The sequence below is a fragment of the Pseudorasbora parva genome, chromosome 11 (genome assembly GCF_024679245.1).
Source record: "Pseudorasbora parva isolate DD20220531a chromosome 11, ASM2467924v1, whole genome shotgun sequence".
In the NCBI taxonomy this organism is placed as follows: domain Eukaryota; kingdom Metazoa; phylum Chordata; class Actinopteri; order Cypriniformes; family Gobionidae; genus Pseudorasbora; species Pseudorasbora parva.
In genome coordinates, this window is record NC_090182.1 from 23,964,989 (window position 1) to 23,986,247 (window position 21,259).

A 21,259-nucleotide genomic window follows, 5' to 3' on the forward strand; every position below is an offset into this window, starting at 1 on the left:
GGCCAATTAATGGCACCTGGTTTACAACAAACCACTTGAATTATCAGTCACAATAACAAATGTAGCGTTTATCTTGAGTGAGGGGGAAAAAAGGAGACTGATGGCTTTACTAGCTGTAATTGTGCTTTTTGTTGTAAGATGCTGTAGTAGCACATTGTCAGTGGAAGGTAGATTAAAAATTACATATTTAAAAAGTTTAATATTTTGATTGGTTTATGTCTTTGGCTGAAACCATACCTCTTTATCACCTCTGGGATTGTGGGTTTTGAAACTGCTGTGCTTAGAAAGTCCACAGTTGTTAAGACAATTAATATGTTTTGAGTCTATTATTATTATTTTTATTTATTATACAAGTCGTGTGTTGCCAACATTTAGTTTTGTTTTATACCTAGAGCCCCCTCACTCCTCTAATGAAGCCAGCAGTACAGACACCACCTATGGCTTTGTGGCCTGTGTGTTTGCAGTGCTGTTGTATGGAAGTTACTTTGTTCCTGTTAAAACGATAGATACCGGCGATGGTGAGGAGTTTAACTGTATTTCTACACTCCACATCAACTTTTGACCAATCTTCTCAACGTCTGAAAATCTTCTGTCTTTACAGGAATGTTTTTCCAGTGGATTTGCTGTTCAGCCATTTGGTTTGTTGGACTGGTTGCTGACACATTGTTTCACCCCTCCAGAGCTCATCCTGCAGCTATGCTTGGAGGTGCACTTTGGGCCACTGGTAAAGCATATGTGTGAGCGAATAAATATGTTTAATATATATACAGATGTCATTTTTTAACAGATTTACTTCTCAGGAAATATAACAGCTGTCCCAGTTGTGAAGTTTATTGGCCTTGGACTTGGAATTTTGCTTTGGGGTTCCAGTGGATTGTTAATTGGATGGGCAAGCTCAAGGTAAGCTGGCTTGATGTTTGACAGAAGGGGCTTATAGGGATGTATTGAACTTCCTGATGGAAAACTTTGGAGCTTTGATTTATATGCTGGTCCAGGGCTGTGTTTCCCAAAAGCATTGTCAGCCAAGTTGATCATAGAGGACATCGGTGGCAATAGACCGTATTCATACACAGCAGTGCTATCTGTGGGGGATATACTTTTCAGTGGGGTTGTACTATTATTTCATATTTTTTTAATTGTTCTGCTGACAAAAAACTGCAAAATATATTTCCATTTTTTAGTCAACAAAACTTTTTTTTTTTTTTTTTTTTTACAGCAGATGTCACTGAAAACAATGCAAGTGTCTCCATCACTGCACTGGTTTCATACATGTCATGGCACTGCTCTAAATAAGGTCTATGGTCTCCACGATCATCTTGGGCTCACAATGCTTTTGGGAAACGCAGCCCTGGCTATTTAACGCAGTTTAAGCTAGTTGACGCGAGTGAGACAATCGGAAAATATATTGAATGTTTACTTCATGTAGCTTGTAAAATCAATGCAAAATATGTTAAACAGTTCTTTAGATAAGTGGACTTTTGTACTGGAATTTTTGATCTATCATTTCAAGAAACAAGTTCTGTTGTAGCCAGAGTCTCCGTAGTATGTATTGTGTTGTTTTAATGCACTTTTCTTAAACAATGTTTTACACAGCTGTGTGTTTTTGGTAACCCTTTTACGATAAGGTTCCATAGTTGACATGAACTATCAATAAAAAAAATATAAAAATAAAGTTTAATGTAAATTTCAACATTAACTAATGCATTATTAAAATGCATGCATTATTAAAATTAAAAAAAGTTTGATCTGTTAATATTTAAGCTAAGACCTGAGCTAACATTAACTAACTAGTGTGTATGTGTGTAACAGTAATTTTTATTATGTACACAATATATAAGATTTTTAGATTCAAATATCCAAAAACCACCAAAACAATTTTACATATTTACACTAAACGTTTCCAACACTGTTTAAATCCAAAGAAATTATCTATTTAACCAGTGTAACATCCCGTGTCTGTGTGTTCAGTTTTCCTGGACATAAATTCATCTTTGTCACTGACAATACTATACATCCACAATATCACATAGAGAAGTGCATAAAACAAATGTGTCCCCGTAAAAAAAAAAAAAAAACACATAGGACATGCATTCACATATAAAAGCACCTACGATATGTCTCATTCTATAATTAAGAATTTGGTTAAAGAAATTCAGCACCACTGAAACAAATGATCTCTTGTGTATATATTTTTAATATAGCCCTGAAGGAAGGGCTTCAAAGCGGAAAAGGAGAGGTTGAGTGTGTTCTGAATATACTCCAATTGCCTTTTTTCATAAAGTGTGGAAACGGCTCTTGTATTGTACTGTTTCTGGCAGATAATCTTATTTGATTCGTTAATTACTCGTGGCAATTTATTTTTCTACCATGTTAAATTTTCATACCACGAAATAATGTTAAATGTTAAAATAGTGATCTTATTTTGGTTCCCACTACATTTCTTTGTCTTCCCAATATTCAGTTGTAGATGACTGTTATCAAAACGCTGTACGCAATGCTCAATTGAGTCCTTATAGATTAATAGATTCAACTATTCATGTCTGTTTGGCAAGAAAAAACAAATCATCAGCATGCTTGATCAGGGTGAGGTCATACTGTAACTGTGAAAAGCAAGGAAATTGTACACATCCCTGTGGTAATCTTGAATTCAGATGAAATTCCATTGGCATGAACTCTCCGAGGCTCTAACAGACCGTAAACGCTACTTCCACCTAGTTCATGCAATCTTTCTTTCAAAATTTGTACAGTATTGAACGCCGAGGTGAAATCCATAAAAATAATTTACATCGACATTTGTCTTATCTAGGTGTTGCTGGACCTTATGTAGTAAGGTCAGAGAGGCATCTATCATATAAGCAAATTGTAATAGATCTAGAGCTATTCATTTGTGTGAGCATTTCTTTACATAATAAACTCTCCATATACTTGAACAGAACAGACGTTAATGCAATTAAAGAGCTCTGGCCTAAGATGTTTTAGGGGTTGGAATAAATTCCTGTAGAAACCATGGAAACGACAAAGATGCTTTAATATAGTATGTATTTTATTAGACAGGCGAGCAACTGTTTGGGTATTCCTTTACAGAATACATTTACAGAAGTTTGGATGTAAAACAGAAAGCTAATCATTATGCGAACCCAGGGTAACATTATAACACAACTTTCAACACACTCAAATGTATTTAGTATTGTTTTAACCATGTAAAACAGGACTGTTACCCCACATACACAACGAAAAAACACAAGCAGCCGACTGTAGCGGAACCATAAAAGCTCAGAGACCGGTGTTTAGCACAGGACTCTCATTAGCATTTATTCCCAAGGGAGCTCTCTGTGCATATTGCTTTATACTGCCTTAACGTTAATAAAACTTTAATACATTTGCTTATTCATTAACATGATTTCTGCCCGAGTCTGTCAGATTCCTTTCCATTGGCTGCGGAGATGAAGTCAGGACTGCAAATTCCATGATTCCACGCTCATTTATGGTGGCATCAAGTCTTTTTTTTTCAAATAAACCACCTCTAGCTGTGAAACTTGCAAACTGTGCCTTTAACACAAATGTATTGTTAGCTAATGCATAAGGTTAACTAGTGGAACCTAATTGTAAAGTGTTATCCATGTTTTTATTTGAAGGCATTGGGGAAACTTACCTCTTAAGTCATTCCTTTCAAGGTTTGGCTGGTTTGGGCTGCATCCTGAGGAAGTGTCCAAACCGATACTCAATTACTGTGGAGCTGGCCTCTGTCTGCTAAGGTAACGGGAGAGGGCTTTTTTTCCCCTTGCTGGGAATCTAGTGATGATCTACCTCCAAATGCATACATCAAGATGACGTGTCTTTGGCTAATTAAGGTTGACATTTTACAAACTAACATTGTTCATTCAACTAAAAAGGTGTTTTTAGTCATCAGAAATCCAAACCAATGGAAAGGAAATTCTTCAGGCACACCTCTCTAATATGGACAGACAATATTTCCCAAAAAAAGTGTGTGTGTGTATTATTTATATATATATATATATATATATATATATATATATATATATATATATATATATATATATATATATATATATATATAATATTAAAAAATCACCTTTTGAGATGAAAGTGCTGCTGTCTTACCTAAAAGTTTCTCTGAAATTGAAAAAGCAATATATTGTGTAAGGCAGACTAAACCTCCTCCTAACACCGAAGTCTCAATGTATTGGATCTACAGTTCCATCTGATTTTATGGGATATGAAATAAAAACATCTTTGCATTGTATTTATTGTGAGAGAGAACCCTTTGACTTATTCCTTCTCTCATAACACAACATTGTCTTTGTTTCAGTGCCATCATATTCTTCTTTGTAAAAAGTGATGGTCAAAAACGTATTTCTCCTGAAACCATGCCTTTGTTAATTGATGATAGGGTAAGTTTGTTAGGGCTTTTCTATATTTAAGAGCTTTTTGGATGTTATGTAGAATATTGTTTGGTGTATTTTGTCTTGGATACACACATCTTTGCTGACTTTGAGTGTGTATGTATTCACACTTTCTTTAGAGGTTGAATCCAGACAACACAAGCCCCAGTGATTCATGGGTGGACACAGTTTCACCAAAGAGCAAAAGAGTTTTGTAAGTATCTGTAGTTCCAGTCCGACGTTTTCGTCAGACACTTCTGATTCTGATCAACACTGTACTGGAATGTCAGAGGGCTTTTTTTTCTGTTTATGTATGCATGCATCTGTATGTATATAAAGTTTGTGAATTATGTATGGTACTTTCAGCTTTACGCTCTAATATTGTAATATTTTTTTAAAATCTGGAATATTTATTTTTCTATGGTATCCTCTTGTTACAGTGGCTGCATCTTGGCCATATTTTCAGGTGCCCTTTATGGCTGCTCTTTTGTGCCCGTTTTTTATATTAAAGTTCATGCCACAACCAATTCAAGTATGTTCTCTGGATCTAGTGAGAATGGTATGTATTTTATGTTTGAATGGTATGACTAAATGGTTTTGATATCAATAGCATGCGATTTTTGTATTCCAGGTTAATTAGATGTTAAAAAGCCTTTTATTGGCTATTCTAACATGTTTTGCTGTCCCTTTTCAGAAATTGATTACTGCTTTGCCCATTACAGTGGAATTTTCCTCATGAGCACAGTGTATTTTCTCACTTACTGTGCAATCATGAAGAACAGGCCTCGGATCTATCCCAGAGCGATCTTGCCTGGTAATTAATGTGCATTCTATTCAATTCCATTCCATCTTTATTTTAACTTGGATGAAAGGACCGTGTTGCTGTGCAGCTCCACCACATTTGTGATGTATTTGCAAAGCAACTGTATTGTTAAAGTATGCACTATACAATATTTCCCCCGAATTTCGAAAGCTTTCTACTGAAATTTGAGTTCTTTACTAATGTAAGATCTTCCATGCAGGTTTTCTGAGTGGCTTGATGTGGGGATTAGCCACATATGCATGGCTTACGGCAAATTACTACCTTAGTGCAGTGGTCACATTCCCTATAGTTAATGCTGTAAGTATGGCACAAAAGAAAATCTTTCATGCTCTCATTCACCTTGCATTGAAAAGCTTATGTAATGACAGTGTGTTCTACTTTGATTTCAGGGTTATGGCTTAGTAGCTGCTCTGTGGGGAAGTGTGGTATTTAAAGAGGTCAAAGTAGGTAACAAAGCTATTTGTATTTATTTAGTATTTTGGATGACATTTTTACTTGCCCTAGTTTGACACTCTTTGTTTTTCACATGAATGTGAGTGTGTAAGTTTAGATCATAGTCATGTTTTAATTTGCTATTGATTCATTACCAGTAATACTTAAAGGGGGGGGGGGGGTGAAATGCTGTTTCATGCATACTGAGCTTTTTACACTGTTAAAGACTTGGATTCCCATCCTAAACATAGACAAAGTTTCAAAAACTAATGTTGGACGTTTGATAGAGTATTTCTGTGTCAAAAATACTCCTTCCGGTTTCGGCAAGTTTCGGAGAGTTTTTTTCGAGTATGGGTCTACTTGACGTTAATAGAACGGAAGGTCCTTGTATGGGCCGTATGGGCTCTTCTCCCGGTAGGGTGCACGCGCGCGTCACTAGAGCGAGAGAGAGGAAATGCACGCCATAAACACTGCTCTCAGCTGCAGATCCAGTCCTCCGTGAAGACTTATGTCGCCGCGCTCTACTTTATTCCTCTGGGTGACGTCGAGCGACTTCAACGCTTCAGCACAGGATTCCGGGAAGGCAGCGCTGCATTTGAACCAATATGAACGCAGAAATGACGGGAAGCTTCAAAGCATCGCTTCAGTCACGTCTCAAAGTGGATTTCCACGGTCACTGCTGTCACAGGACTTTGCCAAATCATACCAAAGAAGTGTGTTTTTGACGGAGCGGTCCCAGCGATAAAGGTTCGGTCCTGCTTTGGAAGCAGCCGGTGAGTAAATCTGCTTCAAATGTCTCTGGTATGGGCTCGTCGCGTGAGTAAACATCAGTAAACGACACGATCGCGTGCTTCGACATTCAAATACGCTAACGGTTACTCCATTGTTGTTCTGTGTTACACTAGTCTGACTCTGACGTGAAAAACCGTTTTGCTTGCTACATCTAAGGTCTAGTCGCATACAATAGTCCATAAACCGAATCATGTCCTCATAAACTGCTTGTAAAGACACAGAAATGTTGACAGGCCCCTAAATACAGTACATACCACAGAGACCGACGTCCTGATGTTGCCGTTTCTCCTGTTCAATTGATTTCTGCCTCAGATTTGATTGTGGATCATTATCTGTATTAGCTGAGATAGCCATTGGGTTTCTCCAAGCTTGAGGACGTCATCGCTTTGCGCGCTTGTCATTCTTTAGCTCCGCCCACCCTCGGTTTTTTCCGGAAAGACTCGGAACAACCTTATATTTCTTTTATAAATATGATAAAACTAAAGACTTTTCGGAGATATGAAGGATGCAATACTACTCTATAGGTACTCAAGATTGACATGAGATTGACTGACACTGAGTGTTTCACCCCCCCTTTAAGAAATAAAGAGGAAACTCCTGTTTAGGCCAGGCTAACAAACTGATTTTCTTTCCTCAGGGTCTTGGGAACTTGCTGGTGTTTGTTTTGGCATCATGTGTTGTGCTAGCAGGCTCACTGTTAACTGCTTATTCAAAGATCTGAGTCTGTACGTTGGTACCACAAGGTGGCAATGGTGGATCAGGTTTTAAAACGATATTCCTGCCAGAGTTTGCAGTCACTGAACAGTCATATCACCTTGAATAATGGCTCTGCAGTTGCTTAGTAGCCCTTGATGAAATGTGCACGTTTCTTGCTATTGCCTTTTAATTGCTGTCAAAATTAATTCTAGGTTTTCTGTATGTTCACATGTATTTGAATTAAACAGTTTCTCCTTTCTGGCTATAGGCTTAGGCTATCTAAAGTAGATTTGTGTTATGTATTCAACGGAATCTACAGCCTTTCATTTCATGTTTTTCACTTTAAAATAAGGGTCCAAATCACTAGTAGTTCCTGCAGAATGACTAGTAACACTTAAGAAAGAACTAGTGAAGCCTGTACATTTTCAGAGTAAAAAGAAGATTGGTTACATTTCAGACAAGCTATAATGTTGTGATTTATTAATTAATTGACCATTCTTTTTAATTTGTCAGTTAGTTGAGTTAGTAATGAGGCTAATCTTATTTGGAATTTGATTACCTAAATATACCTACATTTTATATTACTGATTATTTTAACTTTTTTCATATTAGTTCACATTAAAAATAAAAATTACCCCATGATTTACTCACCCTCCAGCCATCCTAGGTATATATGATTTTCTTATTTCTGCTGAACACAGTCGGAGTTATATAAAAAAAAAATATTAACTTTTCAAAGCTTTATAATGGCAATGACGGGTTCCATTGACTCTACACCGATCCGGGGATTAATAAAGGTATTCTGAAGCGAATCAGTAGGTTTTTGTAAGAAAAATATCCGTATTTAAAACTTTCTATAGAGTAAAATATCTAGCTTCCAGCAGACCGCCTTTCCATATTCAACTTACGGGGGAAAAAAACATAACTAGCATGATGTATGACTTGGACGTGGTCAAGCATTTTGAACTGCGAGGCCCTATACTTTCTGTAGAAGTTGAATATGGAAGACGGTCTGCTGGGAGCTAGATATTTTACTTCAGATGGCCTTTATTAACCCCCTGGAGCTGTGTGGAGTATGTTTATTATGGATGGATTGGCATCTCTATTTTCTTTTTTTTTTTTCTTTTTTTTGAGCTTCAAACACAGTAGACCCCATCACTACCATTATAAAGCCTGGGAGAGCCAGGGCACTTATTAATATAACTCCAATTGTGTTCATCAGAAAGAAGAAAGTCATGTACGTAGTACACTTAGGATAGCTTGAGGATAAATAAATCAGTAGGTACATTTTATTGTAAACTACTCCTTTTAATAGTAGCTGAAGTGTTAATGTAGTATTTGTCCTGCATTACTTCCTGCATATTTAGATACCATCATTCTAAATTGTTGGCATACATTATTATTATTATTATTAAATGGTATTGCTTCATATTAACAGCAGCAAATTCAAAACAACATTGTTTACAGGCAGGTGTGCACAGGAAACTTCTTCCTGCTGGAAAATGCTATTGTAAATAATTTATTGAACCTCTTCCTTATTGTTAATAAGCTTTCCTGTTCTTGTAATTTATGTTAAAATGGTTTTCTGCATTAAGAGTGTCTCCTATACAAGCTAGTGCTTGCCATCTGAAAAGTGCCCTGAGCACCCCTGAAACTCCCAATTTATTTAAAAAAGATCATTCAAAACAAAGCTGGTTCAAGATGTTTTTGCTTTTTCAGCAGGGCCAGCTTTAATACAGAAAAATACAGAAGAGAAAATACGTCTATAGCGAGGAAAATGTGACAGTTTCTAATGACAGCGTTGTAGCCTCGCGCTTGCAGTGTGGAAAAGGGCGTAATGACAAGCGGCTTTCTTGTCAATTTGGGACTGTTATCTCAGCTGATCCGGCATCGGGACAGTTGTCTTCATTTATGCCGGAGCTGTTGCACTAAGCGGATCATCTGGACCTCCAGTGTAGGCGACCATCAATATGTAAACGAAAATAACCCAATTCCAAAGTAGACAAAAGAATTTGGCTTAATCATGCGCAGACACTCGTACCAATGGATACGCGCACGACTCGTCCTGGAAATGTCGGGGACACTTTGATTTGCTTGTCCGTGTCGTTTTTGAAAGTTTGCAACTGTTGCAGGAGATATTCCGCCGTTAGGAAGTATTTGATTATAGCTGTTGTTTGTTTTGTGTATTTGTTTTTCACCGTTCACGTGAATCACACGTCCACTCGACAAGACAAACGTCATCCGTGGACTAGAAATAGCGTTTATTCTCAAAAACCTAGAGAAACCTACCAGGACCCCATTGAAGGGGAGGTGAATGAATCCCTGAGTCCGACAAGGTCTAATGTGGTGTATATAACGCTCAAATCTAAGCGGCACAAACCGGCCATCATCAGGGGCACAGTGCGACCAAAACTCCGGAGAAAGAAAGTTAAAGTGAGACCGCAGGGTGGCACACAGGACAAAGCGGAGGACGCGAGGCACAATACAAACACCGTTGACAAACAAGTGGGATATTCTGAGCTTGATGGCAGTGACGGTGATTATTCATCCATTAGGATTTACAGTGAAAGAGCTCCTCCATGGTTCAGCACTGACGATATCACGGCCATGCGCTTTCTAGCTGATAGTAAAATTACGCAAATTGACGAAGTTGCACCTCCGGGCTTTTCTTCTTTCATTTTATTTAAAAGTGCGATAAATCACACGGGCGATGCTGATGCGTGTCGCAAGTGTTGCGGTGTTGTCAGGAGACCCTTGGACATGAGTGAAGTGTTCGCCTTCCATCTGGATAGGATCTTGGGGCTGAACAGAACTTTGCCAGCTGTTAGCAGAAGATTCAACTCTCTTGGAGGTAGTGTATTTGTTTCTTTCTCTTAAAAGGGGTATTTTATTTAAAAGTATTTTTTAAAGGCAGCTACAGGCTATGGGTGTTTTTTTCAGCTATGTGCAGGTCTCAGCGGTGAAATTTTAGATTTTGTGTTAAATATATTTTAATTTTTCTAATTTAAATATGTATAAATATATTCACAGTGCCATAACACACCTTGACAAAAAATATTTTAAAAACCTTTTATTGACTCCAGACCCCAGCAAACGATCAATGTAGAATGTGCCTCATCCTGACCTCATCTTGTGGCGAAACACCGCCTCTACAGAATAATATCATGCCTAATTCAGTAGCCCCGCCCACCGAATGCGTATAAATAGTACGAGTTTGCAATCGTGTAATGTATAAGCCAAAATGAGTTTTGGCGTGCATATAATATGCACTTTATGACGTATACGTATGAACCCTCCACCCCACCACCCTAATCCTACCCAAGAGCGTGTCATATGCACAGCATAAAGTGCGTATCATATGCACGCGAAAAACTGCGGAGCATTTGCATGCCAAAACTCATTTTGGCATATCCATTCCACGAGATTTCACACTCGTACTATTTAGACGCATCACCATGTGTTGAGCTGTTCGGATCCAGCTAGTCAGCAGCAATAAACATGCTGAAGAAGATAGTAAGATATTGCGCTCTTCCTGGTTGTGGAAGAACACAGTCGCTGCATAAGCTTCCTTCAGATCCTAATATTAGGAATGTGTGGTTGAACTTTATTTTTAATGAAGTTCAAGCTCAAGTAAGACATTGTACGTGTGTTCACTTCATTTCACTCCGGAATCTCAAGTCTCAGGTCGATACTGGATTTTGCAGTAATATTGAGATTAAAACAATGATGTACCTTCTATATTGGATACGACAGGAATGGCGCGACACAGTTATGTGAGTAAAACATGTTTTTATATATATGTGATAGTATTGCATTGAAATTAGACTCGGACGTAAGGCTGTCGGCAGGCTGGTAAATGGTGAGTTGTTCACTCTCTTGAAGTTATTATAAAGACGTTTACGAGCCCTGTGATCGAGAGAATCATCCCGGTTGCCGCTTTCAAAATTTCCCTCTCTCATGTGAACTGACAGGGGAGCTCTGATGTGAACTCTCCAGTGCAGCACGCCCATCAAAACCCAGCGTTCAGGAGAGAGCCTCAAAACCAGTGTAGAAAATAATAGCGTAATACTTATTAGTTATGATGTTTTTGAATGTAAAAACCCACAAACATCATTAGTCACATCACATAGCACGCAAGATCGGTCGATACCTGGTCGATAGAAGCGCGATCACACCGCTCCCTTCAAATGTCGATTTGAGAAAGACAGCAGCACGGATCAAGAACGAAATATTATGATATTCATCGGCCTGCCGGGCTTTGCGAGCATGGCCCATATGGGTCTGAGTCCAGCGTGTGAAAGGCATTTTTCTGTTAGACATGTACACCTAAGCAAAACGATCTATAACGATGCATCTTCCCCACGTGAGCTGGAACTTCATTAAAAATACAGTTCAACCACACATTACTAATATTAGGATCCCAAGGAAGCTTATGCAGCGACTGTGTTCTTCCACAACCAGGAATTGTGCAATATCTTGCTATTGTCCTCCGCATGTTTATTGTTGTTGGCTAGTTAGCACGAGCCGATCACCTCCATGAGTCGGTGGGCGGGGCTACTGGATTAGATGCGCTGTAGAGGTGGTGCTTCGTCACGCAATGACATGAGTATGAAGCACAAGATCGTTTGCTGAGCCTGGTGTCTATAAAAGCTTTTCTTTGACTTACAAGGAAGTTTTCAGCTCTGAAACTTAGAGGATATTCTTATATTTCCATGACCTTTTATATATCAAATGCTCAAGGGAAAGTTGATTTCTCAATTCATCACCCCTTTAATCTTGTTTCAGATGGTCAGCCTTGTCCAGTGGTTTTGTGGGATCCTTCTTTAATCCCATTAGTAGATCAAACCTCTGAGAGAGTGAGCTGGGGTTCGTACCAAACCTCTCTCAAATACAAGTGCTGGCACCGGGGCATCACACCAAAACCAGAGTGGAGGTGCACCAGCATCCACCACCATGAATGGAGCAAGCTAGTAGTCTTTGATTTCCTTCTGCAGGTACTCTACTTTCATCTGTGCCTTTTTGTGCTTGTTGTAGATAAACACACTTGGATAAACATTACTTGTTCACGAAGCAACTGCAATATGTTAATTTAAACTTTATAAGTTAAAAATAAAGAAAGAGTGTGTTTATCCTCAGATTTATGAAAGACTAGATAAAAACTGCTGTGGATTCAAGCCCCGACCAGAGGACACCTGTGTTGAGCTTGGTCACCATGAAGCATGTACAGATAAGGACAGCATAGAGCTGACACACATGGTCCACCGTAGACATGACCCACACCACCTGGTTTTCTTTAACAACAAGGGCTACTTTGACCGAGATGAGGAGAATCTGGACTTCAGGCTACTGGAGGGAATCAAAGAGTGAGTAAAATTAGCAGACCTATTTCACATGTTAGTTTATTCATGACCGTTTTAACTTTATTTTTAATCTCATAATGATGTTGTAACAAACTCAGGGAAAGTCTGTTCACTTGGTGGCCATATTTTCAACACCTCTGGGCAGCTATTTTGAGCATACAAGACCAAGTCCTATCTATTTGAATGGGAAATCCTGGAATCTCAAACTTTTTTGCCAAACTCAAATATTCAGATCAGCATTGAAATCTGACATGAATGTGCCATAAATGTTGTTTCTTATACTCAAATAGCATTTAAAAAAGCTTTCAAGCTAAATAAGCCAATGCGTATATGCAGTCCTAAGCTTGAGTCTCGGGTTACTGTGAACCGGAGCTTCTAACGGCAGCTGCAGTGATGCAATGACTTCACCAGTCCGCGACTGGCTGTTTTACTTTAGAAGGCAGGACTATTCCACCATATTGCACGTTGCAGTTTCTCCCATTTATAAGTAATGGGGGTTAATAGTCTTTCTATATATATATAGTCTTAGTGTTATTATAACCAGTGTTGGGGAAAGTTACTTTTAAAAGTAATGCATTACAATATTACATCACTCCCTAAAAAATTAACTAATCGCATAACTTTTTATGGAAATAATGCGGTGTTACTTTTTTCTCACCTGGGCTGGGCTTGCTTGCTTGTTTGTTTGGTGTATATATCAAATGTTAAAAAAGTTCTATATTTGGCCCTTTCACACCAAAAGTGAAATAAGTCTCAGGCTGAAGGAAATGCATATTCCAGCCTGTACATTAGAGGATCATTGAAGGTCAGCTGCAAATACATTAGTTAAAGTGAAAGTAAATACATAAAGTATATTTGTGTTATTTAACATTAATTATTGCAGGTTTGCATAATCTGAGTTACATTTCACAGTTTTATTTATTTTGAGAAATACTGATTTTTTTTTTTTTTTTGTGCAAGTGGGATGAGTAAATTCACATTCGGTCTAGAACTACAGTAACCATCATGTTTACAGAGTGCACAAAAAAAGAAAAGGAAAAAAAAGGTAAATTAAAAAGTAATGTTACTTTTTCTAGTTACTTGGAAAAAGGTAATTTTACATAACTTGTGTTACTTACAATGTGTTACCTTGAATACTAGTTAAGTGTCAATAATCACAGAGTAACCACATGTTGCTTTCTTTAAGATTTTTGCAGAGATGCTATGCAAATGTGTTTTTTAAAGACAGATCATTTACACATACCTGTATTTTCTTTTAATTAAAATGTCTTAGAAATGTAGAAACTCATGACCTCAAAGAAATTAATACTCAGTTTGATTAAATTACAAATCTCCACAGGTTATCAGGTTTGCATTGACATTAAAATCCAGTTAGCCAAGTGTTTTTCAATTTAAATAAATACTTTTGTGCATCTTTTCTTGTACATACTGGACAACCTGGTGCTTTGTAATTGCTGCAACTAAGACTGCAACTGAGAATTTGTTTCTGTGAGGCCACAAGATTGGCCTTTCAGAAACTCAATACGTCCACAACACCACTGAAGACGTAAGCAAATGCATGCCAAAAATCTCACACGTGCTGTCTGAGCTAAGGGATTCTGCTAGCAATGCTGCTAATGTGATACCTCTGGGAAAGTAAGCTCACTTGTGCAATAACATAAATCAGAATAAATGATCGAACATTGCTGTGTTTGAGTATCACAGCTTGCTCATTATCTGCATTGCAGTGGGGTATACATAATTAGTCAGTTAGCAATTGTTACACTTTTTTTAATTTTGTTTATAAAGGTGGTTATTTCCTCTATAAATTGGCCTGCATTACTATGCATTACTGTATATTTTTCTTCTTTCAGGCTACCAGATCAGTCTGTGTCAGTGTTGAGGTCTCAGCGTCTCAGGGAAAAGCTCCTACAATCACTGTTTCTCGACCAGCAGTACTGGGACAGTCAGGGTGGCCGACAAGGCATCGAAAAACTCATTGACGTTATTGAGAGAAGAGCCAAAGTCTTGCTCACGTACATCAATGCCCATGGGATTAAAGTAGTACCTATGAACTCCTGACAGATGGAGCTTAAGTTTTCAGAGTGTAATATGACAAAAGTTTGGTGGTTCAGTGTTTTAAACAGACTAGTACAACAATGAAGACATGTTAAATTCAATCTCTGCCAGATAAAACTCGATGCACTTCTGAAATGAACAGTACTTTGTGGTTTTGTAAGTGATTTCTCCTTTTAAGACAAGAACATATTAATGATAGTTTCCATAAATGTTCCACACATGCAAAGTCCAGGGCTATTTTTTGGCACCAATGACATTCCACAAGTTAAAGGCTCTGTAAGTGATATGATCTGATTTATTAACTTCCACCAGACTTACCCTCTGAATCAGACCACCTCGTCAGTCAAATCCTGCCCACTTATGGCATGTCAGAAAATCTGATAAGTAACCAAAACGCTTAGCTTTTAAAGATAATTTATGCTGTGTTAAAGGAAGATGATGGTTCCATAGCATTTTTATTAAATCTGATATTGTTGCACTTGTGTACAAGTTTATCACCTTGAAGATGTACATCGTTTTTCATATAAATAATTTTTGTTCTGTTTGTTTGTTTTTTATTTGATTAAAAGTGTTCCATATCAGTCCACTGGAAAATCACTTTGATATTGCATGAATAGAATAATGAAATGAATTTATATGAATGATAGGAATAGACAGTACCACTGTTTGTTTGACATCTTTGAGATGATCTTTGAAGTAGAAAAGTACTTTCAACCCATGCTGAAAATTACAGCCTTTGGTTTTATATATGCAGGAATACTACAGTTTGAGTGCAGCTGAGTTCAGCTGTCTTCTGACTTTGCTGTTCTCCTCATTTGCCTTTTCAGTTTGCCAGCTAACCAGCCAGTCAGTTCTCAGAGCCTAAAGTGACCCCTTTTGAAGTGTGAAGGAAAACTACATACTTGGGCCTAACCACAGAAATATGCTCACACAAGAGTTCTTTTATAAGTTTGAAAATACTTAATGTTTGGCAGCATTAACCATGTTGGATGTATCTGCTGTGCACAGGGGACATGCTGTGTCTTGCCACACTTTTTGCCAGACAAAATCAGGCCATTTGGAATGTCAGATCACCTCTGCTCATCTGGATGATATGCAAACACTTTACATGAAACGTTTGAGTGCTCATGTTCACCTTCCCTGTGCTATGTTGTTTCCATCCTGCAGATGTGCTCTCACATCTTTGTTTGACACTAATAGTAGTGTAGAACTGTAAATCCACAGGGAAGTGCTGTTTTTATCATATCAAATGCAGCATACCATAATGGGAATGGAAAGAAGCATCTTTTGAAAGCTGATTTTTGCATATGACCTCATTTTATTAAAATGTGTGCAGTATAACGAAATGCCTTTCAGCTGACAAAATGATTTTAATCTAATAGTTTCCTGTCTCTGTCTGCAATTGTGTTTAAAAGCAGTGTAAAACATGCTGGGTAACATATTTGCCACTCAGTCATATGTCCCATAAAGGGACAATTTCCAATCCCAGCCCCCCTCTGTTGTGCTTTCTGCCCAAATGTTATATCCTAACAAGGAAGCGTTTATACCCGTTGTTCTGATCACTTCTTTTGCTAGGACATTGCCACCATTTTCCCCTTTCAAACAAGCCATTATTCTCAATTTCTCCCTCTTTCTTGTTCTAGTTTGACCTCAACAGACTTATAAAAGACAGAATAGGCTACAGCACACATTAATTCAGAAGATGTTCTATTCAATTCATTCTTTTAACTATAGCAGCCAGAACAGTTTCTTCTTCTTCTTCTTCTTCTTTTTCTTCAAAAAAAAAGAAAAAAAAGAAGAATTCATCAACTTGCGTCACAGTTGTTTCCATATTAACATTATATTTCGTCCTAAAATCCTCCTTTCATTTGCATGTACCAGCTGACCTCCATTTCTAAAGCATATGAAAGTATGGAAAGGAATTTTACACTACTGCTCACTGTCAGTCTTATGTCTTCTTTTTCATTGTTGCTATGACAACATCACCCCAGCAACATCCCACCTGATTGGCAGACAGATCTACAATATGAGTTTGACAGAGGTAGAAGCATCAGTTAGAACACAAGCAGCAATGAGAGCTTATGCCTCTGCACAAAAACATGAGGCTCTAGACATAACACATGCGCATTAGACACCCCCCCCCCCCCCCCCCCATCTGGAATATCTGGAGTCTTGCTCAACATTAATGTGCTTCATGCAAAGCCACAAATGAAACAGTTGGAAGAAAAAATGGAGTTTGAATCAAAAATCAGTGCTGTTATAACCTGAAAATGAGACATGAAGGTCTTCAGTTGTGCCACAGTTGATGTTTGCTGAGATGCATGTTGGTTATAGGTTTTCAGCTTGGAAAGATGCTATCTGCGTGTAAAAACAGCACAACACGCCTTAGGCAGGCAGCCAGGTTTCCTTCAGTTGTTCTGTTCAGTTTGTCAAAAATAATCTCTCTTTGGGGACTGTGTGCAGCTGTCAGATCTAACAGTAGGATGCAAGCCATTTAACTCTTCCCTAACCACAGAAACTCATATGAAAGTTCATTTGACTGAACATATTTTGATCTTAGTTAAAGGCATAGTTCACACAAAAATTAAATTCTCTCATTTACTCACCTTAGCAGATCTTTCCCCACCCCGATTTACTACCATAGTATTTTTTTGCTCTACTATGGTAATCAATTTGGCGGTGAGATCTCCTTGGTTAAAAGACATTCTTCAAATATCTCCCTCTGTGTACAGCAGAACAAAACATATTTATACAAGTTTGAACAACTTGAGGGTGAGTAAATGATGACAGATTTTTCATTTTTGGTTAAACTATCCCTTTAAGCCTATTTAGTCCCAGACTAAAATGCACAATTGAGCTGTTTTAACTGAAAGCAACTTGCACTGACATACCGGTATAATCATTTCAGAATAGCAGTGTTCAATGTCCTAATTTAACTAAGGCCTAATCTTGGTTTAATCCAATCCTTGTCTGAGAAACCAAGCAATGGCAAAATGTGTGCTAGTTAAAATAGAACATTTAAGTATATCTTTCATTAGTGTGGTTTAAATTTGGCTTAGTTAGTAAGAGACTCTGTAACCCCCTCTTTCTGGTTCCCTCTTTCTATAACACAGAGACATAGACTGAGCTCACCCGTGTTTATTGAAACACTAAAACATATGAAATGACACCACAAAAATGTAATATACAGCTCATCCGGTCACACAATGTTTTCCTCAACAGCTTAAAGGGTTAGCTCACCCAAAAATGAAACTTGTAATGTCAGCAGACTCATCCTAATGTCACTCCACACCCGTAAGACCTCCGTTCATCTTCGGAACACAGTTTAAGATATTTTATATTTAGTCCGACAGCGTATCTAAGAGTAGGCACACTATACTGTCCATGTCTAGAAATGGAATAAAAACATCATCAAAGTAGCCCATATGTGACATCAGAATCTTAAAATATCTTAAACTGTGTTCTGAAGATGGACTCAGACTACAGTTCAATAAACAATAAACCAGGTTTTCGCCTAAGAGCTAAATTTCTTTTTTCTTTTTTTCTTCTCTGAACATACAAAACATAACATCATACAAATTGAAGCGCATCATACCTGAAACACATGAGATGACAACACAAAGCTGTATATACAGCTCATTTGGTTACACAACATCCTCCTCAACAGCTATGCGACTGAGGAGAAAATGGCTGATGGCTCTGAGCGTATTCAGATGTCTCTTATACACTCCACTGAATTAAATCAGCCACACACCTGACAGTTTTCTGCATGGCAACTTTACTTCTTTTTTTTCTCATTTCCATATACTTAACTTCCGGTCCCATAATGCATAGTGCACATAGATCTTAAAGATACACACCATCATTCTAATATATGACAGCTGACTCTAGTTATAATTTACCTTAGTTACCGGTTGTCCCCATATCCCGGTAGGTGTCCCCGGTAGGTGTCCCCATATCCCTGGATGCACTTAATATTCTCTCAATGGAAATTATTATGAAACTAAATAACATTTTGCCACAATTCATAATTTTCTTTTCCCTGTTACATTTGCACTCAAAAATAAATAAATAAAATAAATGCGTCAGGCCCTTCATAGATATGATGCATTTAAATTATGTTCACTTTACTTAAACATATCTAATTTTGACACAATTTAATTGATAAACCTAATATATATTTAAAACGGAAGTTTACTTAATTTGTGTTAGAACTACATTAAATATTTGTGTTGACATAACTAACTTGCCATTGAATCTGTAGTTTCCAAAATGCTTTGCAAGGGACTCCATTAGGAGAGTAAATGTATGGATTAAATTGTTATTTTATGGGTTTTTCTGTAAAGGTAAATATGTTGTTGTGGGTGTTTAATGTTCAGTTATGTTATGTAGTGGAGTTTCTGTAATGTTTTTGAAATCTGTGCTATGAGCTATGCTAATGTCAGTAGTTACACCAGCCTTTTCTTCTATTTTCATAATATACATTGTGTATGATGATGAATAAAACTGCTTATAATTGATTTTCCAGTTTGACATGTTCAAAAATGTCATGTTATAAGTATATAAAGATAATTTAAACAGTTTGATAAAATTGAGTTGGTCCAACTTAATAACATTGTCTAAAATTAAATTGGACATGCATTCTTTTTGTATGAGTTTGGACTAGACATATTTATTGGATGGAAAACCTGCCCTCAATTAAATTGAGTTTATCCAATGAGTTATTATTTTTGAGTGTCGAGTCCTAAACTAAGCTGAGCAAGCATGAGGACATGGACACTTGGGTTAAACCCAATTTTGTTAGGTGTAAGCACATGATCTTGATCTGATGGTGCTCACAAACTATAGAAAGTATGTCATCAAACATTTAATGAACTACCCCTATACAAGTTATTGGCCTCTGTTGTGCATGTTGTTCTTCATTTAGATATTCCAAATATCTTTCTCACAAACAGTAAGTTAAAACTGCCTCTTTGAAGGATTAAATTAAGCTTCAATGTAGCTAATATACTAGCTGTAACCCTTCCTCTTGCAATCAGCTTTGTTTAATCTAGAACAGGCTAAATCTATGACGATTTTAAGTGTCTGTGCAAGCCACTTTGAGTTAAGACAACTCAACCGTTTTAGTCTGGGACTATTTAAGCCTTTTCTGTGAAACCGGGCATTTATTTTTCCGCTGTGATGTGTCATTTTGAGCTTTTACTTCCAAATAAATAAATAAATTAATAAGAGTTATAAAAAAACAAAAACAACAACCGCAAAAGCAGGTTTTACACAAAACATTTTTAAGGTGAACTATCCCTTTAAGGTCTCTCTCTCTTTCTCTTTCTCTTTCTCTCTCTCTCTCTCTCTCTCTCTCTCTCTCTCTCTCTCTCTCTCTCTCTCTCTCTCTCACACACACACACACACACACACACTCATGCACAAAGACATGCACACATCATACTCTCACTGTCTCACACACATAGCTTATTTTACTCTTTGTTATATGTGCATTCCTGCAGGCAGACAAAGGGAGCCACGGTGTGTGGCTGAGAATGTGAGCGAGAGAGAGAGAGAGAGAGAGAGAGAGAGAGAGAGAGAGAGAGAGAGAGAGAGAGAGAGAGAGAGAGAGAGAGAGAGAGAGAGAGAGAGAGAGAGAGAGAGAGAGAGAGAGAGAGAGAGAGAGAGAGAGAGAGAGAGAGAGAGAGAGAGAGAGAGAGAGAGAGAGTCACTGGCATGTTTGCAAAAGCTCTTACTAAAGCTGCCTCTGTCCCCATGTGCTAGGGGTTAACCCCACATGAGAACTAGATTAGGGGACCCAGCACATTGCATTTATTCCCATGTCCAGATATAAAAGCCGGCCAGAGAATCTGCCTCATGTCGGCATCTGAATCATCTGAGATGCTGTTAGACTTATACACAGTTAAGAGGAGCTGTCATTTCACTAAATATAGGACTGACACAAAAGATAACTTTGGAAGCCATTACAGCTTGAAATGACTTCAGCAGTCAAATTATGTTTTTAAACATCACCAAACTTTCCATTGTCCTTTCCAATTTTCTTTCCAACATGTGTTTGTATGGAAAATGGAAATGCATGTGTGTAGATTTGAGATGATATTCAGAGCATTTTATAGACTGAAGTAGTATACTGCGGCCGTAACTATGTTGAATTTATAGGGTTAGTTCACTCAGAAATGAAAATTCTGTCATTAATTAGGCCCTCGTGTCATTCCAAGACTTTTGTTCATCGTCGGAACACAAAATAAGATATTTTATATGAAATCCGGTGGTTATTTTTGTTTGTTTTTTGCAAACTGAATTTTTTGCACACAGAAAGTGTTCTCATCGTGTCATAAAATTAAGGTTGAACCACTGGTGTCACATGGGCTATTTTAAGAATGTCTTTACCTTTCTGGGCCTTGGAAGTTGCAATTAAATTGCTGGGGTCAGAGAGCTCTCGGATGTCATCAGAAATATCTTAATTTGTGTTAGATGATCAAAGGTCTTACGGGTTTGTAACAATAGGGAAAGAAATTAATGACAGAATTTTCATTTTTTGGGTGAACTAACTCTTTAACCATATTTATTCAAACATGAATACTCAAACTGCTGGTTGATTGACATGTTACAGCTAGCATTTGAAGAAGTGCTGTAGATGCACACAACACCTTATTTATTGTTGTGTCAGTTAATTTATGAGTTGTTTCAGC

General features: G+C 37.6%; 2 protein-coding genes across 4 annotated transcripts; both read left to right on the forward strand.

Annotated features, from left to right (window-relative positions):
* The first annotated feature begins 35 nt into the window (after window positions 1–35).
* Window positions 36–7,425, forward strand: tmem144b (transmembrane protein 144b). Of its 3 annotated transcripts, none has more exons than XM_067457449.1 (12): window positions 36–167; window positions 393–518; window positions 602–724; window positions 801–900; window positions 3,636–3,755; window positions 4,331–4,412; window positions 4,544–4,617; window positions 4,844–4,962; window positions 5,098–5,217; window positions 5,426–5,523; window positions 5,616–5,669; window positions 7,088–7,425. In XM_067457449.1, the coding sequence occupies exons 1-12, from the start codon at window positions 101–103 to the stop codon at window positions 7,169–7,171; spliced, it is 1,167 nt and encodes a 388-aa protein (XP_067313550.1). In that variant the 5' UTR covers window positions 36–100; the 3' UTR covers window positions 7,172–7,425. The 3 variants fall into 3 exon arrangements, with proteins under 3 accessions (XP_067313550.1, XP_067313549.1, XP_067313552.1); XM_067457448.1 differs by having other exon boundaries at window positions 3,675–3,755; window positions 5,616–5,673; XM_067457451.1 differs by having other exon boundaries at window positions 3,675–3,755.
* Window positions 7,426–8,881: 1,456 nt separating this feature from the next.
* Window positions 8,882–15,105, forward strand: gask1b (golgi associated kinase 1B). Its single transcript, XM_067456550.1, has 4 exons — window positions 8,882–9,997; window positions 11,932–12,140; window positions 12,283–12,509; window positions 14,360–15,105. The coding sequence occupies exons 1-4, from the start codon at window positions 9,190–9,192 to the stop codon at window positions 14,565–14,567; spliced, it is 1,452 nt and encodes a 483-aa protein (XP_067312651.1). The 5' UTR covers window positions 8,882–9,189; the 3' UTR covers window positions 14,568–15,105.
* Window positions 15,106–21,259: the final 6,154 nt, after the last annotated feature.